A 22,298-nucleotide genomic window follows, 5' to 3' on the forward strand; every position below is an offset into this window, starting at 1 on the left:
CCTCAACTGAAGTTATATGTTTTCATGAACTGCTACCGACGAATCTATCCGTTATGCACTCGATGTGTATGTAGGGAAACTAATCACGTGTTGACTGCTGGCTGCCACGGTAGAGAATCGGCCCAGGTCACTTGTTCTCCCTTGCGTCGGCACCCAGATAGCAAGGATGTGTTTCTTTTCCAACTCCTTCATGGACCTAGATTTCAAAGGACAAATTGATCATTTCTTGGCCCTTTCAAGGGTGGTTGGTAGCCTTGTATCGTGGACGCAATCAAGTGTATAAATGTCTTGTTGTTCATGGATAACTTAGTCTTCTTTTAGAAGTCTCCGTAAGATACCCACACATTGTCTATCCTGACAAGGCACAATCTTCACCTGCACATAAAAAGGCTGAATTTGGAAGCAAGCTGATTTTTTTTATAAGAGCGGCACCTTCTGCTCTATAGAGGAAGTCTTTTTTGGAAACGTTAAGCTTATCTAGCAGAAAAAACTGTACAATTACTTCTGTTGTTAAACTAAGTATCTTTTAGTTTCACATAAACAGCTTTGTAAATTCTCAGCATTTAGCTTCGTTTAAATGTTAATTATCTTCTATTGGTAACTGACTCGCTCTACGGCATTAGTTCATCTCGCTCAGATCATCAATATATGACACGCAACAAACTAAGCTAAATGACCTACTTTTCACCCAAGAGATTCGCTAGTTTCTCCTATTGACAGTTGTGCCATCCGTTTGTTCCTTGGTATTCAAGTTTCGTAATTTTTCACGTGTCTGTTACGAGATGATGGGTTGAAAAATATGCGAAAGAGACATATCCTCGATGAGATTAATCCTTTTTACTTTGAAACTGGGTCAATGCGTTCCCCTTGGGAAAGGTGCGATTTTCAATTAGGATAATATTAATAGCTTTATAGTCGAATTTTAAATGGGCGAATAGCAGTTCGCTGAGCGACCTAGCAACCAGAGAAATTGCAGACGTTATCCAGCTATACCTGCGGAGACGTCGACAACTGCCTGAAAAGAACGAAGTTTATAGATCAAAGCACTCAACACTGAAAGAAGAGCCACAACATAAAGCTGTAACAGAGTGTACGAGCACGAACGCAAGTGCTTCTGCTAGCCACACACTGTGCTGGGCTGCATTGTGATATCCACAGAAAAATTTGCGAACAGATGACACAGGTGAGGGGATCTGCAACTGGTGGGTCGCACATTTAGGTGAGCGGCGGCGCCTCTGACAGCAGCTGACCCACGTTATTAAATTCCTTTCGGCACTTGTGTTGGACTGTGCCTATCACCCCTGGGAGACAAATCGCGCTGCTAAATAACTATTTGTTGTGTTGTATTAGAACAGGGCTGTTTTACGTCCGTCCGTGGTAGCTGAGTGGGCCGGCACGGTAGCTCAGCGTGTTCGGTCAGAGGGCTGCGTGCTCTCTGTAATAAAAAAACTGAGTCAAGGAATCAACTATCAACTTGAAGGGATGTCGTGACATCCGCCCGGACCAAACGCAACGAACTATATCGAAAAAAAAAAAAGTGGTCAGCGCGACAGAATGTCAATCCTAAGGGCCCGGGTACGATTCCTGGCTGGGTCGGAGATTTTTTTCCGCTCAGGGACTGGGTGTCGTGTTGTCCTAATCATCATCGTTTCATCCCCGTCGACGAGCAAGTCGCCGAAGTGGCGTCAAATCGAAATACTTGCACCCGGCGAACGGTGTACCCTACGGGAGGCCCTAGTCACACGACATTTACATTTTACGGCTGTTTTACGACCTAAAAGTATTCGCATGGGAAAAAGATCGTCACTCCCAGCAGGCATCATGCTAATACCGGGTAACACCATCTGTAGCCTTGATAATGACTCATTTAGGCAATGAAGAAAATCCACGTGTTCCTTCATGTATACCATCCTAACTGAAGGGAGTTTCTGATGAATGGATCCCGCCGTTCCAGACATTCCATATGGGATTGATGTCGGATGACTTACAAGGGATTTGAATAAGTACTATAACACTTTTTTCGTCTGCCAATTTCTGTTTAAAAATTCGGGAATTGCTGCGGGACATCGCGGAATATTCCCGCTTCAGCCACTATTGTAAACTGACAGTGGACTGACGATTTTGATGAACTTTCTCACTACGTGAGGCACGCGTGGCGAAATATACTCACGCATTCACATGTCGCCAGTTTTTGTTACTAAGTAATGCGAAAATCGCGTTTCTTGCGTCATGAGTTTGTATTCTGGAATGCTGCTCCAGTATTACGAAGAAGGGCTTATAGCAGTTGTCAAGGTAATCAAAGACGAGCTGCTGGGACAGAACAGATCTGTATTGTAGGGTGGTTAAAAACTACCGATGTGCGGAAACAGATATCGCTGCTAACGCACGTTGTTCTTACCATCATGTCTTCCACTTAGCAGAAACCGCGGGGAGGGAAGAAAAGGCGAAAAAAATGTAGTGTAGAACAATGATGGTCTTGTTACTTTTAGATGGGAAAATACGTGACGGATAAAAGCTAAACAAAACTGTTTGTGGTGACAGCAACCAGACATTGTTTCAAAGAATTTAATCGCGGTTTTTGATGTGGATAGCCTAGAAAACAAGGTACTGAAGAAATCATTGAACAAGTCAGCGTTATGATCCTCGCTGATCGCCGATTTAAAGATGAAGGGGAGACCACAGCCGTTTCTATAGCAATGGTAATTAATATTTTATGCGACACATTGGCGATGAAAAAATTGACTTTCCAATGGGTGGTGCGATTGGTAACACAGACAACAACCAGATGTGGCTTTCAGTTTCTAAGCCTTGCTTGGGGCAATTTAAGCAAGACCTGAAGAACAATTTGCATCGAGTCATCACCGCTGGGTTCGTCATATATACCAGAACCCAAGTTATAATATAATTAATGGGGTTGCTTCCAAGGAATATGTTCCAAGGAATCTAAAGATGGTCTCATCGACCGTAAAAGTTTTGTCAGCGATTTTCTGGGCTGACTTTCTTAGGATAAAGAAAAGATGATCTTCAGATAATACTACAGTGATATAATGCACCGCTTTGACCGTAAGTGAAGGTAAAATGACCCCATTTAGCGACGGAGAACGGACATTATCAATACGATGATGCACCAGTATATTTATCTGGAGATGCCACTGCCAAACTGCATGAATGGCATTATAAATGCTGTTCTGCCCTCCGCATTCGTTACTCATGGACCCCTTTGACTTTTTCTTGTTCCCAAACAGGTTAAAATTGCTTGCACGTATATATATCGCTCAACCAGGACGTCACTGTCGAAACAGATGTATATTTTAGAGAGCTTGATAATACTGATATTTTGTTAGAGGGCTTGATAGTTGTTATATTTTTGAATGTTTAGAATTATGGGAGGTTGGGAAAAGTATCTTTCCTAAAAAGGGGACTATGTTCAAAATCATTAATATACAAAATGTTTTTGAAGGGACTCCCATTACATATTTTTGGGAAAGACATTTTTCCTAACGACCCAGCCATTTTCAATCGCTCTAAAAGGTAGAAATTGTCAAGTTCTCTAAAATATGCCTCTATCTCGACAATGGCTTCATCAGTTGAGCAAAATATCTTTTAGCACCTTCTTCGTAACACAGATGCTTACTAAAGCTCCCTCATATAAATATTTAATTACGATACTTGAGGAAATTGAACGAAAATATTTGTAAATAAGGCGATGCTCTTGAGAAATTCAGGCAGGGTAAATTTATGAAATCGTTATTTGTGGCAGAATGATTGGGAATTCCTCTGACTCTCGCACTGGTCGCATTGTAATTCTGAAACCAAGATTACAGAGTTGACGTCACTTACTAATACTTATACAAGGTTATTTTCCCTCAGTCCACTGAGGAATTCATTACGTTAGGGAGCGTGTAATACTGGTTTTATGCACCGTCCGCCACACACTGTAAAGTGGACTGCAACGTTTCCTCCCCACCTCGTCCATCCTCGTCCCACAGGTACAATAGTGACAGGCGAGTAAGAAGGCGAGCGTATGGTGCGCACAGTGAAACGGAGAATACTCGCATTGTCACCACTGTGCACTCTCAATCCCTTACGCCCCAGTTGCGGCCTACACGGGTAGGATAAGCGCTACATTTTGTCACCTTTCAGCTTTTGGCTCTTCCTAGAAAACCTTATATGCTCGTAAAACTATCGTTGTCGTTTGATAAAGTAATGCTTGTCGTGCTTCCTTTACGCCACCTATATCTATACAAACAAGAGAACTTTTTGGCTTTACCCATAAGAAGTGGTTAGGGAAAGCGTGAGACCACAAAAAAATGGGTTTTATGTATATCTTGCACTACACATTTCGGTAAATGATTTCCAATTTCACGTATGGTATGCTATTGATCGTGATGTTTTCTAGGTGTGCAGTGCTGCATTTCTCTGTTGTCTAAGGGTTTCCTTGTGGACCACCTATGCATGCACATATTACTTACAACAAGCCGTATGTTTTTAGTTTGAGGAGTACCTCCACATATGCCTGGCACAAGCAAGCCATTAATGCCTGTTTTCCCCTGGGCAGCAGGTTGGGTGTTGAAATATGGACTCATGGACGCAAAATATATACTCTATGCTGATAGGCATAGACCAATTTGCAATTAAAAACCGCAAAGCGTGGTACAACTGTGCAGAAAACATCAGGTCGTAAAGTTTGTGACGTGTTGTGGGAAAACAGTTCAACATAGAGAAAAGACAACCAACACACTGATATTAATGTACCACATACAAAAATATCTGCACCAATACTCGTTACATCCCTACCGCTGCCTCTACCGCTGTCGTTTTATGCAACTCGCTATTTTATAACTGGCCTTCATAAAGAACGTGCAAAATTTTCATATTCTTTCTCTCACTACGCACAAACTATTAGTCCTACAGCAAAAATGAACGGGATATTTTTGCAGGAAATTTAATGTCGTTAATATTGTACTGGTTTAATTTTTCGCTAGAGGCCGTAGTTTTCGAGTTATTCCGGAAAAACGCACAAAAATGGCCTTCAAATACACTCCACTCCAATATTCAGGCCAGGCCAGTCAGCATTTCTGTTGTTCATGGAACTCCCTTCTGCCAACGTACAAATATTTGCGACTGCACAGATTATCTCTCAAATGGTTCACATGGCTCGAAGCACTATGGGACTTAACATCTGAGGTCATCAGACTTAGAACTATTTAAACCTAGCTAACCGAAGGACAGGAAACACATCCATGCCCGAGGCAGGATTCGAACCTACGACCGCAGCAGCCACGTGGTTTCGGACTGAAGCGCCTAGAACCGCTCGGTCACAGCGGCCGGCTGAGTATAACTCAAATTAGACCTTTTTTCCTCTTCATTGACTGGCCTTATTACGCCACTAGCTTAGTCGAGAACAAATAAACTGAAAAACTGTCGTTCGTGAAAATTGTATCTAACAAATTTGTGAATTTTAACAGTGTAAAATAAACAGTTACATCGTTGAATTTGTCAGGACTTCCGACTACGAAACTATTGTGCTCGTAAAGGTTAAGTTTGGATCGAATTTCAACGTAATTAGCCTTACCGTAACGTTTACGGAAGTCGTTTTTCGTTCATTTCTCTCACAGGCACGTTTAAATTAATAATGGTAACGAAGTAACCGACAATGCTGCTGGCGTAATAGCTCAATCAATAAGACCAAAAAATCGAATATGGGAAAAAGGTCAGCCCGCATCTCGTGGTCGTGCGGTAGCGTTCTCGCTTCCCACGCCCGGGTTCCCGGGTTCGATTCCCGGCGGGGTCAGGGATTTTCTCTGCCTCGTGATGGCTGGGTGTTGTGTGATGTCCTTCGGTTAGTTAGGTTTAAGTAGTTCTAAGTTCTAGGGGACTGATGACCATAGATGTTAAGTCCCATAGTACTCAGAGCCATTTGAACCATTTTTTTGGGAAACAGGTCATGTAGTCGGAAATTTTTGCACAATGGCGGAGGGAGTGCCACGAACAGCATACTAAAAGTAATGACTGGTGATGGATGGGTGTCGGTTGGAGAAACGTTTGAAAGTCACTTTTTTACGTTTTTCTTGAATAAATCGAAAATTGTGGCCTCTAGCGAAAACGTATCCCGGTTCAAAATTTATCTGCATTAAACTTCTGCTGGCCGTCGTGGCCGAGCGGTTCTAGGCGCTTCAGGCTGGAACCGCGCGACCGCTACGTCGCAGGTTCGAATCCTGGCTCGGGCTTGGATGTGTGTGTGATGTCCTTAAGTTTAAGTAGTTCTACGTTCTAGGGGACTGATGACATCAGTTGTCAAGTCCCATAGTGCTCAGAGCCATTAAACTTCGTACAAAAAGGTTCTGCTCAATTTTGCTGTAAGACTATTAGTTTGCACGTCTCGAGCAAGAGAATATGAAACTCTCGCTTGTGGTTTATGAAGGCTAACTAGCTATAAGACTGCAGATTGCATAAAACAATGTTAACAAAACTACTACCTGTAAGAAAGAATAGTTTATTATATTGTGTCGACGACTTATAGCGCTATATTTAGTGACTATGGGTAAAAATATCTGTTTCGTTTTTGTCAGTTTGCTGTTTCTATTTTGTACTGACAGAGAAAACTTCGGTGTGATGTCTAAACTGTGAGAGTTTCTGCACAAGTGGACGGCAAGTAAACCTAAAGACAATAAAACAATGGAGCACATCAGACGGCGAAACCATCGCGAATCAATAGCATAGCACACGAAAATAAGCACTTGAAAATGGGAGTAATTTTCGGAAATGCATCGTACAAAATGTATATAAAGTATAATTGTTTTATCAACAGGTACGTAACATGAAATTCAGCTGTAACTATTGTACACACACCCCGAAGCACATGTTAGGTAGTAGCGGCAGAATGACGCTGCAGGCTAGTGCTTGACGCAGTACACTAACCGTCGCTACCGCACAGAGCCTCGTGACTCGCCCTCTTACGTGCACAGTACTCTACTGAAGGCGGGGTGTGCTGTCAGAGGCGCGTCGCACTACGCCTGGTGCAGACAGTTAGAGCAGACACCAGAGAGTAGAGTAGTTACTGGGCATGTCGGCGAGCGATGTGGCTAGCGGCAGCTGCAGCGGCAGCAGCGGGGGCGGCAGGCGCGCGGGCAGCAGCGGCGGCGCCAGCAGGCCGCACAGCACCAGCGGCAGCACCGCCCCCGGACCCGGGCCCGCCCCCGCCTCTGCCTCCCGGTAGCCGCCGCCTCCGGTTGCCGCCTCCGAGTCGCAGTAGCAGCGCCCCTGCTGCTGGTACGCGCCCAGCATGTCCGCAGCCGCTGGGTAAAGCCGTACCGCTGTTAACGAGGTCCTCTCGGCACATCCTCGATGCTCACCAGACAGCAACTAGTAGCTTATGTAGAGTGCTGCGGACGCAATGCGACGAAAGTTGTGCGATTATTGCATACTTAATACGCCTTGATACTCGATGATGGTACTGGTCTTCTTAAGGAGAAACGTGCAGTGGCGATTTGAAGCTGATGGGTAGCTCTACCTATTTCTCACAAATTTGCCCTTTTGGCGACTCAAAAAAGTAGGAGGGATGAGCTCTGATTGGAGAAGGAGATCGGCTATGTCCATTCCTATGGAATACTCCTGGCATTTGTTTCAAATGATTCAGGGAAACTACAGGAAACGAAAACATCTCTCTCTAGATGGTCGTATGAACTGCACTATTCCCGAATGAGAGTCGAGTATGCAAGCCACTGCGCCACCTCTCTTGGTGTCTGACATAAGAGACAGCACCACAGACAGCACAAGAAATGTAATGCTCCGAAAAACAATGGTATTTGTTACAATAGTGACTATTTAATGTGTACAGTGACGATGTTTATATCCACCTCAGTAGGTTAGCTCGATAAAGCACGCCTGTGGCACTCGGTGGCGCTAAACTCGGATGTAAGCCCATTCTACTCCTAATGGTGGATTAAATTTTCACTGTCAATATTCGTCCAGCAAAGGGAGGTGAGGTGATGGACTTCCTGACTACAGGTCTGCGCCAATGCTTTGCGTGAAATTCCAAACCTCACTACTCCATCTCATGAGTGAAGGTATGTGGCGCTGTTCGTGATGATCTGTCAGTCAGATGGGGATATCAGCTCGGCATTCGCCTTTGTGCAATGCTAGAGGAGTATGCTGTGTGCTGGGAGCAGTTTCACGCTCTACATCATCATAATTGTCGTACAACAGAAATGTAGCACTATACTATACACATATCATTGCACTCAACAACCCTCCATAAACACAGAAACAACACAATTGCGAGGCCAAAGTGTGCGATGGGAGAATATCCTTCCCGACAGGAAGCTGAACTTATCCCTTGGGGTATCCGATCCAGCAATGCCATGCGACATTTACACATTTCATACAATCTTCATTTTTCATTTTATACTGGAATATCAGCAACCAATCAAATACCATAGTACTAAATGTGTTGCTTAAAACAATTGATTACCCAGCATTGTCCAGTTATTAGCGCATTCAAGAATCCTACCACGTCAGTAGTGGTAAAATGTCATCAGATTTGTCACCCATCACCAATCACCCATCAATTTATTGATCCTGAAGATTGTAGATCTGACGCTACCATTAGTCTCCTTCTTCTTCTTCTTCTTCCTTGTCTGTTCCTGTCTCTGCAGTGTCGGTATTGTTATATTAGTTGAAGTAATATTAATGACAGTTGATTGCGCAATCCCCTCCCTTATGCCACCACTCCCCCCTCCACCTCCCCTTCCAGAAGGACGGAATCTGCACGTACAATACGAACTCTCTGCACATACAGCAGCTCACATGTTCGAGTGCGAGACATAGTTACCAGCTTCTTACTCAACTTGTTGGACATGAGAAACTGTATAAAGAACACATTCCGTATGGCCAGCACACCAGCCCTTGTTAATCCGTGAGGCGGGCTCGATATGGGGTAAGTTGACCTCCCTGAAACCCACTACCTCTCTGAATCCTGGAAGCTGTGCTTTAAGGCGCCTGACTATCCAGGTGTGGCATTAACATCAGTGAGCCCATGGTATTAGTTCATTTTATCATCTTCCCACCCCACTGACAATTCGGGTGCCTGAGCATTTCGTATCCCTAGTGTCTCTCGGGCTTATGGTAGGCACCATGTTCAGTTGAAATTTCTTGAACTATTCCACAGTTATACATTATGTGTTCCCTCTTCCCCTTGCCTGACCTACCATCCTGTCAGATCCCTCCCCCCCTTTCCGCGGCCTTGCCACCCATACTAGTTAGCTGTCATAAAGGCCATCTCAGAACAGCTTAGCAACCCAGAATACTATAGATACATCCATATTTATCATTTTCGATTATGTCAAGCGTTTCCCTTTCCACAGTGCATTTTATCCCAGGAAGTAAATCATATATATAACAAGATAGGTTGAAGTAACTCCAAGTTTACCAGAGTTATGCTTTTCATGTCACTGCTCTTACCACCTCCAATCGTTAAATATCGCAGTGCCTATGGTCAATTAGCGTATGAATTCCGATAACTTGTATTTGAGGAAAATATCGTTGGTTTGCGAATATTTCTACATGCAATCACCTTCCTACCCACACCACACCTAAAAATTCCTATGTATGTGGTACTCGCACAGTATTTTTTTCCAAATGTAAGTAGCAACTCATATGACTGAAATTGCTCTAGCTCCTCCAGAGTTATGTTTTTATGTGCCATCATTCCACTAACAATGGCAGGGTTGCCCGTCATCAGGATAATTATCTCCTAGCACTAAATCACAGAGATGTACCAAATTTGGTAGAAGTTTCTCCTCCTTCCAGAGGTACATTTTTGTGTGGTGCAGTGGTAAACACACTGGACTTACAGTCAGGTATACAACAGTTCAAATCTCCATTCGGCTATCAAGGTTTAGGTGTTAAGTAGTTTTCCCTTCTTTAAAAAGAAAAATGGTGTATTTCCTTTCGAATCTGAGCTTGAACTGCATTTCTAATGATAAAATTGTCAACCCACTTTGACCATTAGTGTTCGGTTCCTCATTTACGCAACATTTTTGAACTTTGCAAGCACATCTTGATGGTGTCGTACCTGATCAGATGGACAGAATAAGGATTATAAACTTGTCAGTACCATCCATAGTTCAGATAATTATAGAGAAATCGCCTTCGGCATGGGTACCATAAAGCTTTTACAAGATAAGCAAAGTACGACTGTCCCAGCAAATATGTTATGCACCTTAATATAGGCAACCCAACTAACATCATCCACATCTGGGGTGATGTAAGCTGGGTTCCCTGTCTTAAGATGCATGGCATATTTGTTGGGTTGTGTTATTCAGCCCACCGTCGATGCCTTTATCATTATATCAACAACACGTTCTTTATTTGACCCCACGGACTTGAAAACCTGTTATTGTTCTTGCAACAGTTCAGTATCATTGATGAATATATCAGGTTCACAGTGGAGGTGACGAATGATGCCGCCTTGCCATTACTTACTGTTTTCGTTCACCGATAATCTAATTCTTGCCTCAGCCACAGTGCGTTCGGAACTAGACTAGGAAGAGGAGGCTTTTGTACATCCATTACTTGGCTTGACACACACAATATTCCTGGGCGTGAAAGAACATTACTAATTTGGGACATCCACGACGGATTTTTCAGTTCTAGCATTTGCTTTACAAGCAAGGCAGACAGTCTGAAACCTCTAGCGAAAACTGGCGAACCTTATTTTGTAATCGCTGGTTCAAGTTTATCCTAGCCAATATCGTTGAACACTAGCGCTATGGTGACCTGCAGTATTGGTCCAATATAAGCACTGTCGCTTTGCTGAATAAATAAAATGGTTATTAACTATGCTATCAACATTAAAACTATGCTATCAACATTAAAACTATGCTATCAACATTAAAACTATGCTATCAACATTAAAACTATGCTATCAACATTAAAACACGCTATGTTTTGACGACTCCTTTCATCACCAGACCTACTTCCAGCTACACGTCTAATAATGAAGAAAACCTACTCGAAAAACAACCTGTTTTAACATTACGGTAACAAAATGCTATCATAATTATCTGTGTCTGGCAGCATAACTAATAAATAACCATTTAATAAAATTGGGTTACACAGCCATTCACGTACGCTGAAAAAGGAAATTAGTGTCTCCATACACAGCTTCCGACTGCTGCATAGGCTCCAGCCAGTTGCTCAAAGTAGCAAGTAAGAAATGAGTTAGGAGTGGTCTTGAGAAGCTGTTCGAGAAGATCGTTATGCCATTTATGACATAAGACTGGTGTGTTGGTAGCATTTGTTCGCAGAGCTATGCACAGTCTTAAACTGAGTCCTTACAAAGTAGCTACAGTTTATGAATCATGAAGAGAGTCTCGATGTAGCAAATGATGATTTTCAGAAATCCAGCGTCGATTGTTCCGATAGTTTTCGTACCAAGATAAATACAGCCGTGCTTCATCATAAAGAAAAGGATCAGTCTCTCAATCACAAATAGACTGCAATAGCCGCTGACTGTGCTGACATCGAGTAACAGTATCTGAGTTGGTCAGTCGATGTGATGCCTTTACTTTCTAACATTTCACTTTGAATATGTGCACAGTTCTGCAAGCGCTCACACACCAGTCTGAAGTACTCAATGGCGCAACGCTTTTCACGGACTTCTTTCTAAGAGACCGCCCATAACCCATATACAGAGTATAAATTTTAAGTTGATAAACCAGAATAACTCGAAAAATAAGCTTGACACGAAAAAAATGTGTAGAATCCAAAGTTGATTATTTTCGAGGGGGACATCCACTGGTGCTAAAAGTAGCCCACCACCCCAGCCGCCTGGGGCAACTTTAAAATTTCAAATGGGAACCCCCATTTTTTATTGCAGAATCAGATTCTACATACGTACATTTATCCTCAACATTTGTTTTGGTTGTTGGCAGTTGGCGCTGTAATTCAAGAAAATCCATGTTCTCATTTTTGAGTGGAAAATATGGATAAATAAAAATTAATTATTTACTTCGTAAATTTTGATTCGCTAAAACTAAAACTCTCCCCCTCTCCCCACAGGGTGGGGTTTGAGAGAGAGGAATTAGAGTTTTACAAATGTTGTCCACGAAACAAACAAAATTAATTATGTTGGTCAACATTTGTAAAATTCTAATTCCTCTCTCTCAAACCCCACCCTGTGGGGAGAGAGGGAGAGTTTATGTACAATGCTAGAATTACGAAGTTTTGTACACATATTTCTGTAAACGTAATAAACGTTGTCTCAAGAGCAAATTTTGAAATTCGGATTGCAAGCTGAGATATGGGACAAAGTGCTTGGAATTTTGCATGAATTTAAAATTGTACTTGTGGAATTATAATTAAAAAATTATGAAAATTCTCCTATTTGACCTATTCCAAAAACCTCATGAGATTAGCTTACAACATATAAAGGGATGAAACAGAGAAATTTTTGTAGAAATCTCTTGAAAACTTTCTGAGAAAAAGGAACATATATTATTTTTTGAAAATAAAACTTCAAATTTCATTCAAAAAATAGTTGAATATATATAATAAAATGATTTTGAATGTAAATGTGTTACTTTCATGTAAAGCGTGGTACAAAATTTCATTGCCATATCTCCAAAACTGTGAATTTGGTGCATTTTTGAAATAGTGTGTGTTTTTCATCAACGTCGCCCCTTAAACCAAACAACTAGCTGGAGCATAAGCAGCAATCGGATCCAGCCTATAGGTTTAGCGGTCTTTGCGCTCCACCAGGCGAAGCGCCTCCGTCGTTCACAAAACACCCTGTATAACTATCTGGGCCGTTTTATGTAGTTCATGTCTCGCTCGACATGTACTGTGTGTATAGCCGGCTGTCTGAGGAGACGACGTCATGCAACGCAAGCAACGTAGTTTTCACAATAGGCTGACACTCGCTGCCTAAGAAACTACTGTACTTTAATTTCACTTAATTAAGCCGCGCCTAGAGCAAAATGACGCGTTGCTATTTTTCATAACGACACTAGATGTAACAACAGCTGCAATGAGTTTAACTTATTTTACACGTGTTATGAGTAGGCATAATGAAATTCAGGAGATCAACGTCATTCACAAGACCCGAACTGACCATCCATTTTTGCATACAGTATCTACATGACTGAGATCGCCCTCTTTCCACGTGCTGAAGCACATTTCCTGACCTAATGAAACGAGATAAGAAGGAGCAGTATCTCGATGCAGGCTTTCCACGTCTGGACAGCGTAAATAAGATTTTCATATAATCTAATGAACTCGGACGGAGGTGACATTTCAAGGCAAAGAGTGGTGATACGCTAGTCATTCAGTTAATACTTCGCCGGCCAATTCATCAACTGCACCAGAAAACATGCGACAGAGAAGTCGGTCATAGTTTGCGTCGAGACCAGAGGAATCCCTTCAGGGTCTTCTTCAGTACGTCCTGAGTGTGCTGAAGTTGGCTACCATCCGGGAGCCTACCTGGGATACAAATACAGAAACGGGCGCAACAGACACGGTCTGGCTGGAGTCACTCGACGAGCACACGTAAGGTCCCCAACTGTAACACCTGAAGGAGACGACCAGGAACGTCTTCAAAATATTGTACGCAAAAATGGGATTATCAGCTCGGTTGGAAATCAAGAAATCTTCTGCCAATCAGTCACGCAGAGAATACTCGTGGCACAAAACATGTATTTTACCAGAGAATTTATTAATCGTCGAGGCCATGGTACAAATTTTGGCGATTAACTGTTTAACGGTTTCGATATTCACCTTTCGCTAAAGTGCTCCTTCCACAACGACAGAAGTTGATTTATTCAATGAGCATATCGGATGATACGCGTGTATCAGACTGTTGTGAAGTTGGTTGCGTAGCGTATTTGAGGCAGCCATGAAGTTTCCTGGCTTTGCGACCATACTACAGAGATGTAGTGAGATTTTCGTTACTGTCGTCCTTCTTTGAGCAGTGACGTAATCCGATAGTGGGCATGAAGTCATCCCGGAAATCGAGAAATTGTGTTTACAATATCTGTGATGGCAGAGAGCTCTGTTTCTTTGATAGTCCGGTTGTGGGTTGAACTCAACGAATGTGTCGTCGAAAAATGACATTTTTTAAGTGATTGTTATGTTGACACACTGATCTCTAACGTACCCAGAGTTGTTGCTACTAGTTGCTGACACTTAAGAAGTTGACGCAGCTAACGAATCTGTTATGACAGGAACTATATATTCTTTTTCTACAAACTGTCTATTTTTTTTACAACACTGTTTCTTTAAACTCTGACTATAAAAATTTACTTTGCCAATTTCTGGGCTGCAATTGTTTTAAAAATAACAAATGACAAATTTCATAGCCCTGGAACATCTCAATTGCGCTCACTATAGGCCGTTCGAAAAGACTTCAAAGCCGACCTTGGTATTATAGTATGCAGGATAAAGATATATTCTAGGGAAGTTAAATATAAAATGGGACTAGTTCACAGCCGAAGTCTGTATGAAATATCGAAATAAGTTGGGACAGTCTTTGAAGTAATGTTGAAAATATCACAACTGTTTGACACAGAATTGCATATGATATCCTCAACCACTATACAGAATGTTTCAAAGTCTTTGCATAAAACCACTAGGGGTGATCTATCACGTCTTGGGGAACAATTTTCGTTAGAGAGCAAATGTCAGATCACACTTTCCAGTGACGATAGGCGTCGTTTAGTATTGGTTGTGCCTGAGAAGTGGCAGGGCGTAGGCACTCTGCGGCGCGCATAAGACTTGTGTGTTGCCTATAAGCCAGGCGTTCTTTCTGTATGAAAGGATGTAGGCTCAGCAAAATTAAAGTTCCTCATTCGCTCGTAATATCTTTCTCCGCTTAGAGACGCACATTATTACGGCTTTCTTGTTGAATATCACCATGAGTTTACTGGGCCAGATAGTATGCAGCACGTTTGGTTAGTAGATCTCGCTAGTTCAGCCAACTCTCGTCGTCGCACGGCCAGCGAATAGTAACGGACACCTATAGTCGCTGGAAGCATCAGCGAACATTTCTTTAACAATAGCTGTTCTGCATGACGTGATGTATCATCTCTAGACATCCGATGCAAGGACTTCGAAACAACCTGTATGAATAATCAGGGTGTTTCACCTGCCCCTATCCATGGGTTTCATGCAACCAGCAACGCCTTCAAAAACCACACACAAAATTTTCATATCCTCTCGCCTACAACGTGGTAACTATTAGTACTACAGAAAAAAATGATCAGGCTCTTTTTGTAGGAAATTTAATGCAGCTAAATTTTGTACTGGGGTATGTTTTCGCTAGATACCGTAGTTTGCGAATTATTCAAGAAGAACGTATAAAAGTGACCTTCAAATGTTTTTTTCTTGAAGAACTCAAAAATCATAGGCCCTAGCGAAAATGTATCTCAGTACAAAATTTAACTACATTAAATCTCCTTCAGAAAGCCCCTGTTCATTTTTTTCTGTTGTACTTATAGTTTGCGCGTGGCGAACGAGAGAATATGAAAACCTCGCGCATGGTTTTGAAGGTGTTGTAGTTTGCATAAAACCCATAGGTTGGGACAGCTGAATCACTCTCTATGAGCACTTTTTCATTTTCGATACCGGAAAACAAATGTGTTCTACTGCAATCTCCTTGCTTTCCATATACTGGGAGAAGGTAGTGTGGACCAAAACAAGAAAAAATTGTGTAGTAAACATGGACTGCAAAAAGCATATCTTAAGACCTAAGAACACTTAAAGAGGTGTGTTTCATAAACTTTAAGGTATGCATTTTAGAGCTCATGTTTACTAGACGTTTCTAACAAAAAATGGTTCAAATGGCTCTGAGCACTATGGGACTTAACATCTTAGGTCATCAGTCCCCTAGAACTTAGAACTACTTAAACCTAACTAACCTAAGGACATCACACAACACCCAGCCATCACGAGGCAGAGAAAATCCCTGACCCCGCCGGGAATCGAACCCGGGAACCCGGGCGTGGGAAGCGAGAACGCTACAGCACGACCACGAGATGCGGGCGTTTCTAACATGTACCTGAATAATGAGCATTGCGTCTAGGACACCACATACTGAATACTTAAGCGTCGGAGTTTTAATGAACATTGTAATGTAATTTGATTTTTATTTTCCTAGATATGGCTGAAGATGATTTGCTAAAAAAGCCAACAAGTAATTGCTAAAAATATGTTACCTGTACTTGACAGTTAATAGATACTCTGTTACAACAAAGAAAGATAAATGGTTCTCCTAGACACAACATCTTTCAGCGTACGGTGTATATATTTCGCCTATATTACAGTGGGAGTGGTGGAGAAGGGGAGGGGCAGTGGAATAGATAGCATGTTAGGATAAATACCCATGAATATTTTACAAATTAAATGTGGATCATTTAGGCAGTATTTAAGAAACATTCAGAGCATAGAAGAAAACACCAAGCATTCGCCACACCAAAGTAGAGACGCAAGGACATGCTGGGGCAGGGCCCAGAGGAAGGTAGCACGGGCACGACAGCGACCATGCTGATGCGGCTGACTGGCTCACTTACCGTCCGAGGTTCGCTTCGAGAGAGCCGACTCGCTCACGGAGTCGACGCTGCGGCTCGCGTTCAGGGTCCTGTGCCCTACGCTGCTTGAGCCTGAGCCGCCACCTATACAGCCCACAAAAGGCACTGCAGTTCCCACAGCCTCACTGCTCACTGCTGCCGGCTCGCCTGCTTTTTGTACCACTCGACGCCGGTGGGAAGTGGCACACTGCACCTACACATCTGCCTCAAATGCACTACCGGTGCACTTGCCTAGCCCACTGAAATTTATTTCTCGCTGGCGTTCTCTATCGTAGAGTCTTCCAATTCACATAACTAAAATATGTTGGTCTAACAGTCTGTCTCGAGCTAACCTGGACCTAATAACAATCCATAAGAAAGTGCACAGTAGACTAAAGCTACTAACCGACTGAATGTGGAGACCGAAGCTCAGCACCATTATCTATACCTACAAGACCCTCGTTCAACACATGCCCTCCAATGAAAATATTTAGTGAAACTTCGCTCTCTCTAATTTCTATAACGACGCACACTCTACTTCGCTTCTTGTATCCATCTACCTTTTCTAGCCGCGTCCTGAACAATCTCATACACTAACTACACCTTCTTAAACACCAACATAACCTCCGTCTATCACACATTCCAGTAAATTAAGCTGCCAGCATCCTGCTTAATATCCCGCCATCAACAACCATGTCCTTCTGTCGCTCCTCTATCAACACACACTACCTTCTTTCCACCATCATACACTTCATACTGTTCCTCAGAGTAAATTTAATCACGTTCCTATCCAAACCATGACATTATCGCTGTGACATAGATATCTTTCCTATGTTCCATAACCCGAATCACTACTTCCACCTCAAATGAAGGCTCCAGTCCAACCTTTCCTTGCCTTACTGCACTCCTCCCCATCTACCAACACCTAAATCTCATCCATTAGTTTTTTCCATATGTATATACACACATCAAAAAATGTTTTGCATCACCTCGGTTCCGAGAGTTCCGGAACCTGTACAGATAATTGTAGTAGAGATCAACATAAACATCATTTCCACCCTTTTTATTGCTCATGAAAACCACACATTGCATGTTGTACCACCATAAAGCGAGCCCTTCAGAGATGGTGATACAGATTGCTGTACACACCGGTGCCTCTAATACCCAGCAGCACGTTCTCTTGCACTGACTCACGCCTGTATTCGTCGTGACATAGTATCCCATGTTCATCAATGCACTGTTGGTCCAGATTGTCCTATTCCTCAAAAGTGATCCGGTGTATATCCCTCAGAGTGGTTGGTGGGTCACGTCGTCTATAAACAGCACTTTTCTATCTCTCCCAGGCATGTTCGATAGGGTTCATGTCTGGAGAACATGCTGGCCACTCTAGACTAGCGATGTCGTTATCCTGAAGGAAGTCATTCACAAGATGTGCACGATGGGGGCGCGAATTGTTATCCACGAAGACGAATGCCTCGCCGATATGCTGCCGATATGGTTGCACTATCGGACGGAGGATGGCATTCACGTATCGTACAGCCGTTATGGCGCCTTTCGTGACCACCAGCGGCGAACATCGGCACCACATAATGTCACCCTAAAACTTCAGGGGACCTCCACCTTGCTGCACTCGCTGGATAGAGTGTCTAAGGCGTTCAGCCTGATCGGGTTGCCTCCAAACACGTCTCCTACGATTGTCTGGTTGAAGTCATATGCGACACCCATCGGTGAAGAGAACGTGATGCCAATCCTGAGCGGTCCATTCGAGTTGTTGTTGGTCCCATCTGTACCGCGCTGCATGGTGTCGTGGTTGCAAAGATGGACCTCGCCATTGACGTCGGGAGTGAAATTGCGCATAATGCAGCCTACTGCGCAGAGTTTGAGTCGTAACACGACATCCTGTGGCTGCACGAAAAGCATTATTCAACATGGTGGCGTTGCTGTCAGGGTTCCTCCGAGCCATAATCCGTAGGTAGCTGTCATACACTGCAGCAGTAGTCCTTGGGCGACCTGAGCGAGGCATGTCATCGACAGTTTCTGTCTCTCTGTAACTCCTCCATGTCCGAAAAACATCGTTTTGGTTCACTCCGAGACACCTGGAACACTTCCCTTGTTGAGTGTCCTTCCTGGCACAAAGTAACAATGCGGACGCTATCGAACCGCGGTATTGACCGTCTAGGCATGGGTGAAATACAGACAGCACGAGCCGTGTACTTTCTTCCTAGTGGAATGCCTGGACTGATTGGCTGTCGGATCCTCTTGGTCTAATAGGCGCTGCTTATGCCTGGCTGTTTACGTCTTTGGGCGGGTTTACTGATATCTCTGAACAGTCAAAGGGACTGTGTCTGTGATACAATATCCACAGTCAACGTCTATCTTCAGGAGTTCTGGGAACTGGGGTGATGCAGAACTTTTTAAAATGTGTGTATATTTATCCACCAACGTATTTTGTATACTGTCCTTGGAGTTTTTCGCGATGGTGCACTTCAATAAAGTCGTCTCGATTTACGTGCCCCGAAACTTCAAATAAAACACTCGAGCCTTCGATTGCTACCCCAGCCATTGTCATCAGGAGCAAAATCCTCTACCTGCCGCGCCGGTACGGTGCGACAGCAGCGCCTGGAACCTTTCAGAGTGGGCTGAAGTGATGCACGCGCGGGAAACGGTTAAGGCAGATCATAGTAGCCCAATGACGTCATAGACAACTTTGAGGAAGAAGTTCTCAAATCGGCGGGGTTGTTTCTTGCTTCCTACGGTAAGTTGCCCTCATGGTGGAAATGCGCTGCAGCAGTAAGTCGATCACGTCAGTGGTGTCCACCCTAAAATTTAATTTACCATCGACATGGGCACCATTACTGGATGTTTTAGCAGAGCGGAATACAGGAGGCCATTGGTGTATAGGAAACCAATGCACACTGACCGTTACTTAAATGCACCACCCCTTATACAAGGAAGCTATCATGGATAGATTGGTAGGCAACGGTTTTCTCTGTCGACGACCATCTACAGTCCGACTTGCAGCATTTGAGACGCTTGTTGAGAGAAAGTGATTCCTGCACGGGAGACATTGCAAACGCTTTCACGCTTTCATGTGCCACTGACAATGGACGCCTGGTGAATCGACGGAGGAGGCCAAATTTCTTCCGTACTGAGGACTAAGGACCAACAAGAGAGGACGCGTGTTGGAGGGACATGGACTGACGCCACTGTTCCGGCCCGCCTCCATCATACAAGATACGTTGTAGAAGAAAGCGTAGGTCTTCGAGTTCCCGACGTCTGTGGTGACTACGAACTACTTGCACTGTTCCTGCGTCGTGTTGAGCACAAACGACACATTATACAAACAGAGCTTGAAAAACTGGCTGCGGCTGAACATTGCCTGGAAAACGGAGAAAAAGTACAATTTCAAAACGCGAGAGTCCTGGCATATTCGTCATCATTTTGTGATTCCATTGTAAAGGGAGCAGCTGAGATTAGAATAAACCGCAAAAATTTTAACTGTGACGGAGTGTATACACTTAAAAGGTCATGTGGGTGGACTTGGGATACTGACACTTGTAGGGAGATGGCAGCTATCAGTTTCAGACATGCCGCCGGCCCCTCGCGCCACCTGACGTAACTGCTCCCACGTGATATGAGCTACTGAAGTCGTCTTCTCGTGGATGTGCTACTTCAGTCCTACCTGGAATGTTCCATACGTTGCTGTCGGATCTCTACTATCGGAACACTGTGCCTGCCCTGGTGGCCGGTGGTATCTCACTCCAGATGACGATGCCAGAGACAGCTATCGGAAGTTCCAGTGTTTTATTTGAAGTGACGCGATTGCAAACTGGAAAGATCTTATTCAGGCACGCCACCAAGAAAGACCCCGAGGACATTACGGAAAAGATGTATAAGTATATGGGAAAGAACTAATGGATGGGATGTAGCTGTTGGTAGACGAGAAGGAATGCAGTAAGGCAAGAAAAGAATGGATAAGAGCCTTGATTTAAGGCGGAAGTGGTAGTATGGGTTATGTAAGATAGGAAAGGTATATCACGGCGATAATTTCATGGCTTGGGAGGAAAGAATAATGCCATACATTGCGCGAAATGTTACCAAGCAGACTTTAAGAACAATCATCGATAGAATTGGCAACTACGAATAATCTACAACCCCCTATACAACTATCCCGCGGATTTCGTATACATAAAGAAGAGCAATTAACAGCTGGCACAGACTCTTTCCACGGTCACTCCAGTAATGTAAAGGAAGAACTTTAATAGGGACATCATAAAAACTGCTACTTTCCAGGTGCTGCACAGTGATCTGTTGAGTATAGATGTTGATGTTGTCAAAAGTGCAGCAAATAAATTACTTGTCGGAATTTTGACAGCAAACCTCTGTGTGACACACAATCTCCTCTTGCAATGTCTGCCATTGGAGTTTAGTGGCAATACAAGAGATGGGATCGTGCTTAAGCGAAGCCCTGACGAAATGTATTACCCTTTCTTAGCTCTTCTGTATCTGCTCTACCTATCCTCGTGAGGGCCCCAGGCTGACAAATTATGCTACAGAATTAGCCGAACGAGAGTCTTGTGTGGTTTATTTATCCCCCAAATGAATCTCAATCTGGTATATGTCTTCCCTACAACTAGTTTCCTGCGCTTCTTCCGCTTTAAATACCTTCACCTGCATACTACTACATTCAGTGACGGACAAAAATCGCAGCACCAAAAAATTATTAATGTAGAGTAAAGAATTTCGTGAATAAATTTGTCTAGGTAACATATTTAAGTGATTAACATTGCAAGACCACAGATTAATGAATACGCGAGATAAGCCATTGAAAATTTGAAATGTTGAAACATTAATAACCGGTGTAGCCGGCAGAATATTGAATACAAGCATGCAAATGTGCACTTAATCGGCCAATACAGAGACGTTTAACGCTGTTTATGGATGGCGCTGGAGTTGTCCTCCACTGATGTACCATATGTTCTCTATTGGAGATAGATCTGGTGATCGAGTAGCCCAAAGCAACATGTCGACACTATGATGGCATATTGGATTACAATAGCAGTATGTGAGAGAGTGTTATCCTGTTGGAATACTGTTCATGAATGGCAGCTCAACAGGTTTAATCACCACACTGACGTACAAATTGCCCCCAAAAACATACACTCCTGGAAATTGAAATAAGAACACCGTGAATTCATTGTCCTAGGAAGGGGAAACTTTATTGACACATTCCTGGGGTCAGATGCATCACATGATCACACTGACAGAACCACAGGCACATAGACACAGGCAACAGAGCATGCACAACGTCGGCACTAGTACTGTGTATATCCACCTTTCGCAGCAATGCAGGCTGCTATTCTCCCATGGAGACGATCGTAGAGGTACTGGATGTAGTCCTGTGGAACGGCTTGCCATGCCATTTCCACCTGGCGCCTCAGTTGGACCAGCGTTCGTGCTGGACGTGCAGACCGCGTGAGACGACGCTTCATCCAGTCCCAAACATGCTCAATGGGGGACAGATCCGGAGATCTTGCTGGCCAGGGTAGTTGACTTACACCTTCTAGAGCACGTTGGGTGGCACGGGATACATGCGGACGTGCATTGTCCTGTTGGAACAGCAAGTTCCCTTGGCGGTCTAGGAATGGTAGAACGATGGGTTCGATGACGGTTTAGATGTACCGTGCACTATTCAGTGTCCCCTCGACGATCACCAGTGGTGTACGGCCAGTGTAG

At 43.5% G+C, this 22,298-nt stretch overlaps 1 protein-coding gene across 1 annotated transcript in view; it reads right to left on the minus strand.

Annotated features, from left to right (window-relative positions):
- LOC124606737 (potassium voltage-gated channel subfamily KQT member 4) overlaps nucleotides 1-22,298 on the minus strand; it is a 1,016,202-nt gene that overhangs the window by 215,782 nt on the left and 778,122 nt on the right. Inside the window, exon 9 of the mRNA XM_047138769.1 lies at nucleotides 16,566-16,648. Within this exon, the coding sequence (XP_046994725.1) occupies nucleotides 16,566-16,648 (83 nt within the window). The remainder of the gene's footprint in view (nucleotides 1-16,565; nucleotides 16,649-22,298) is intronic.

The sequence above is a fragment of the Schistocerca americana genome, chromosome 3 (genome assembly GCF_021461395.2).
Source record: "Schistocerca americana isolate TAMUIC-IGC-003095 chromosome 3, iqSchAmer2.1, whole genome shotgun sequence".
NCBI lineage: Eukaryota > Metazoa > Arthropoda > Insecta > Orthoptera > Acrididae > Schistocerca > Schistocerca americana.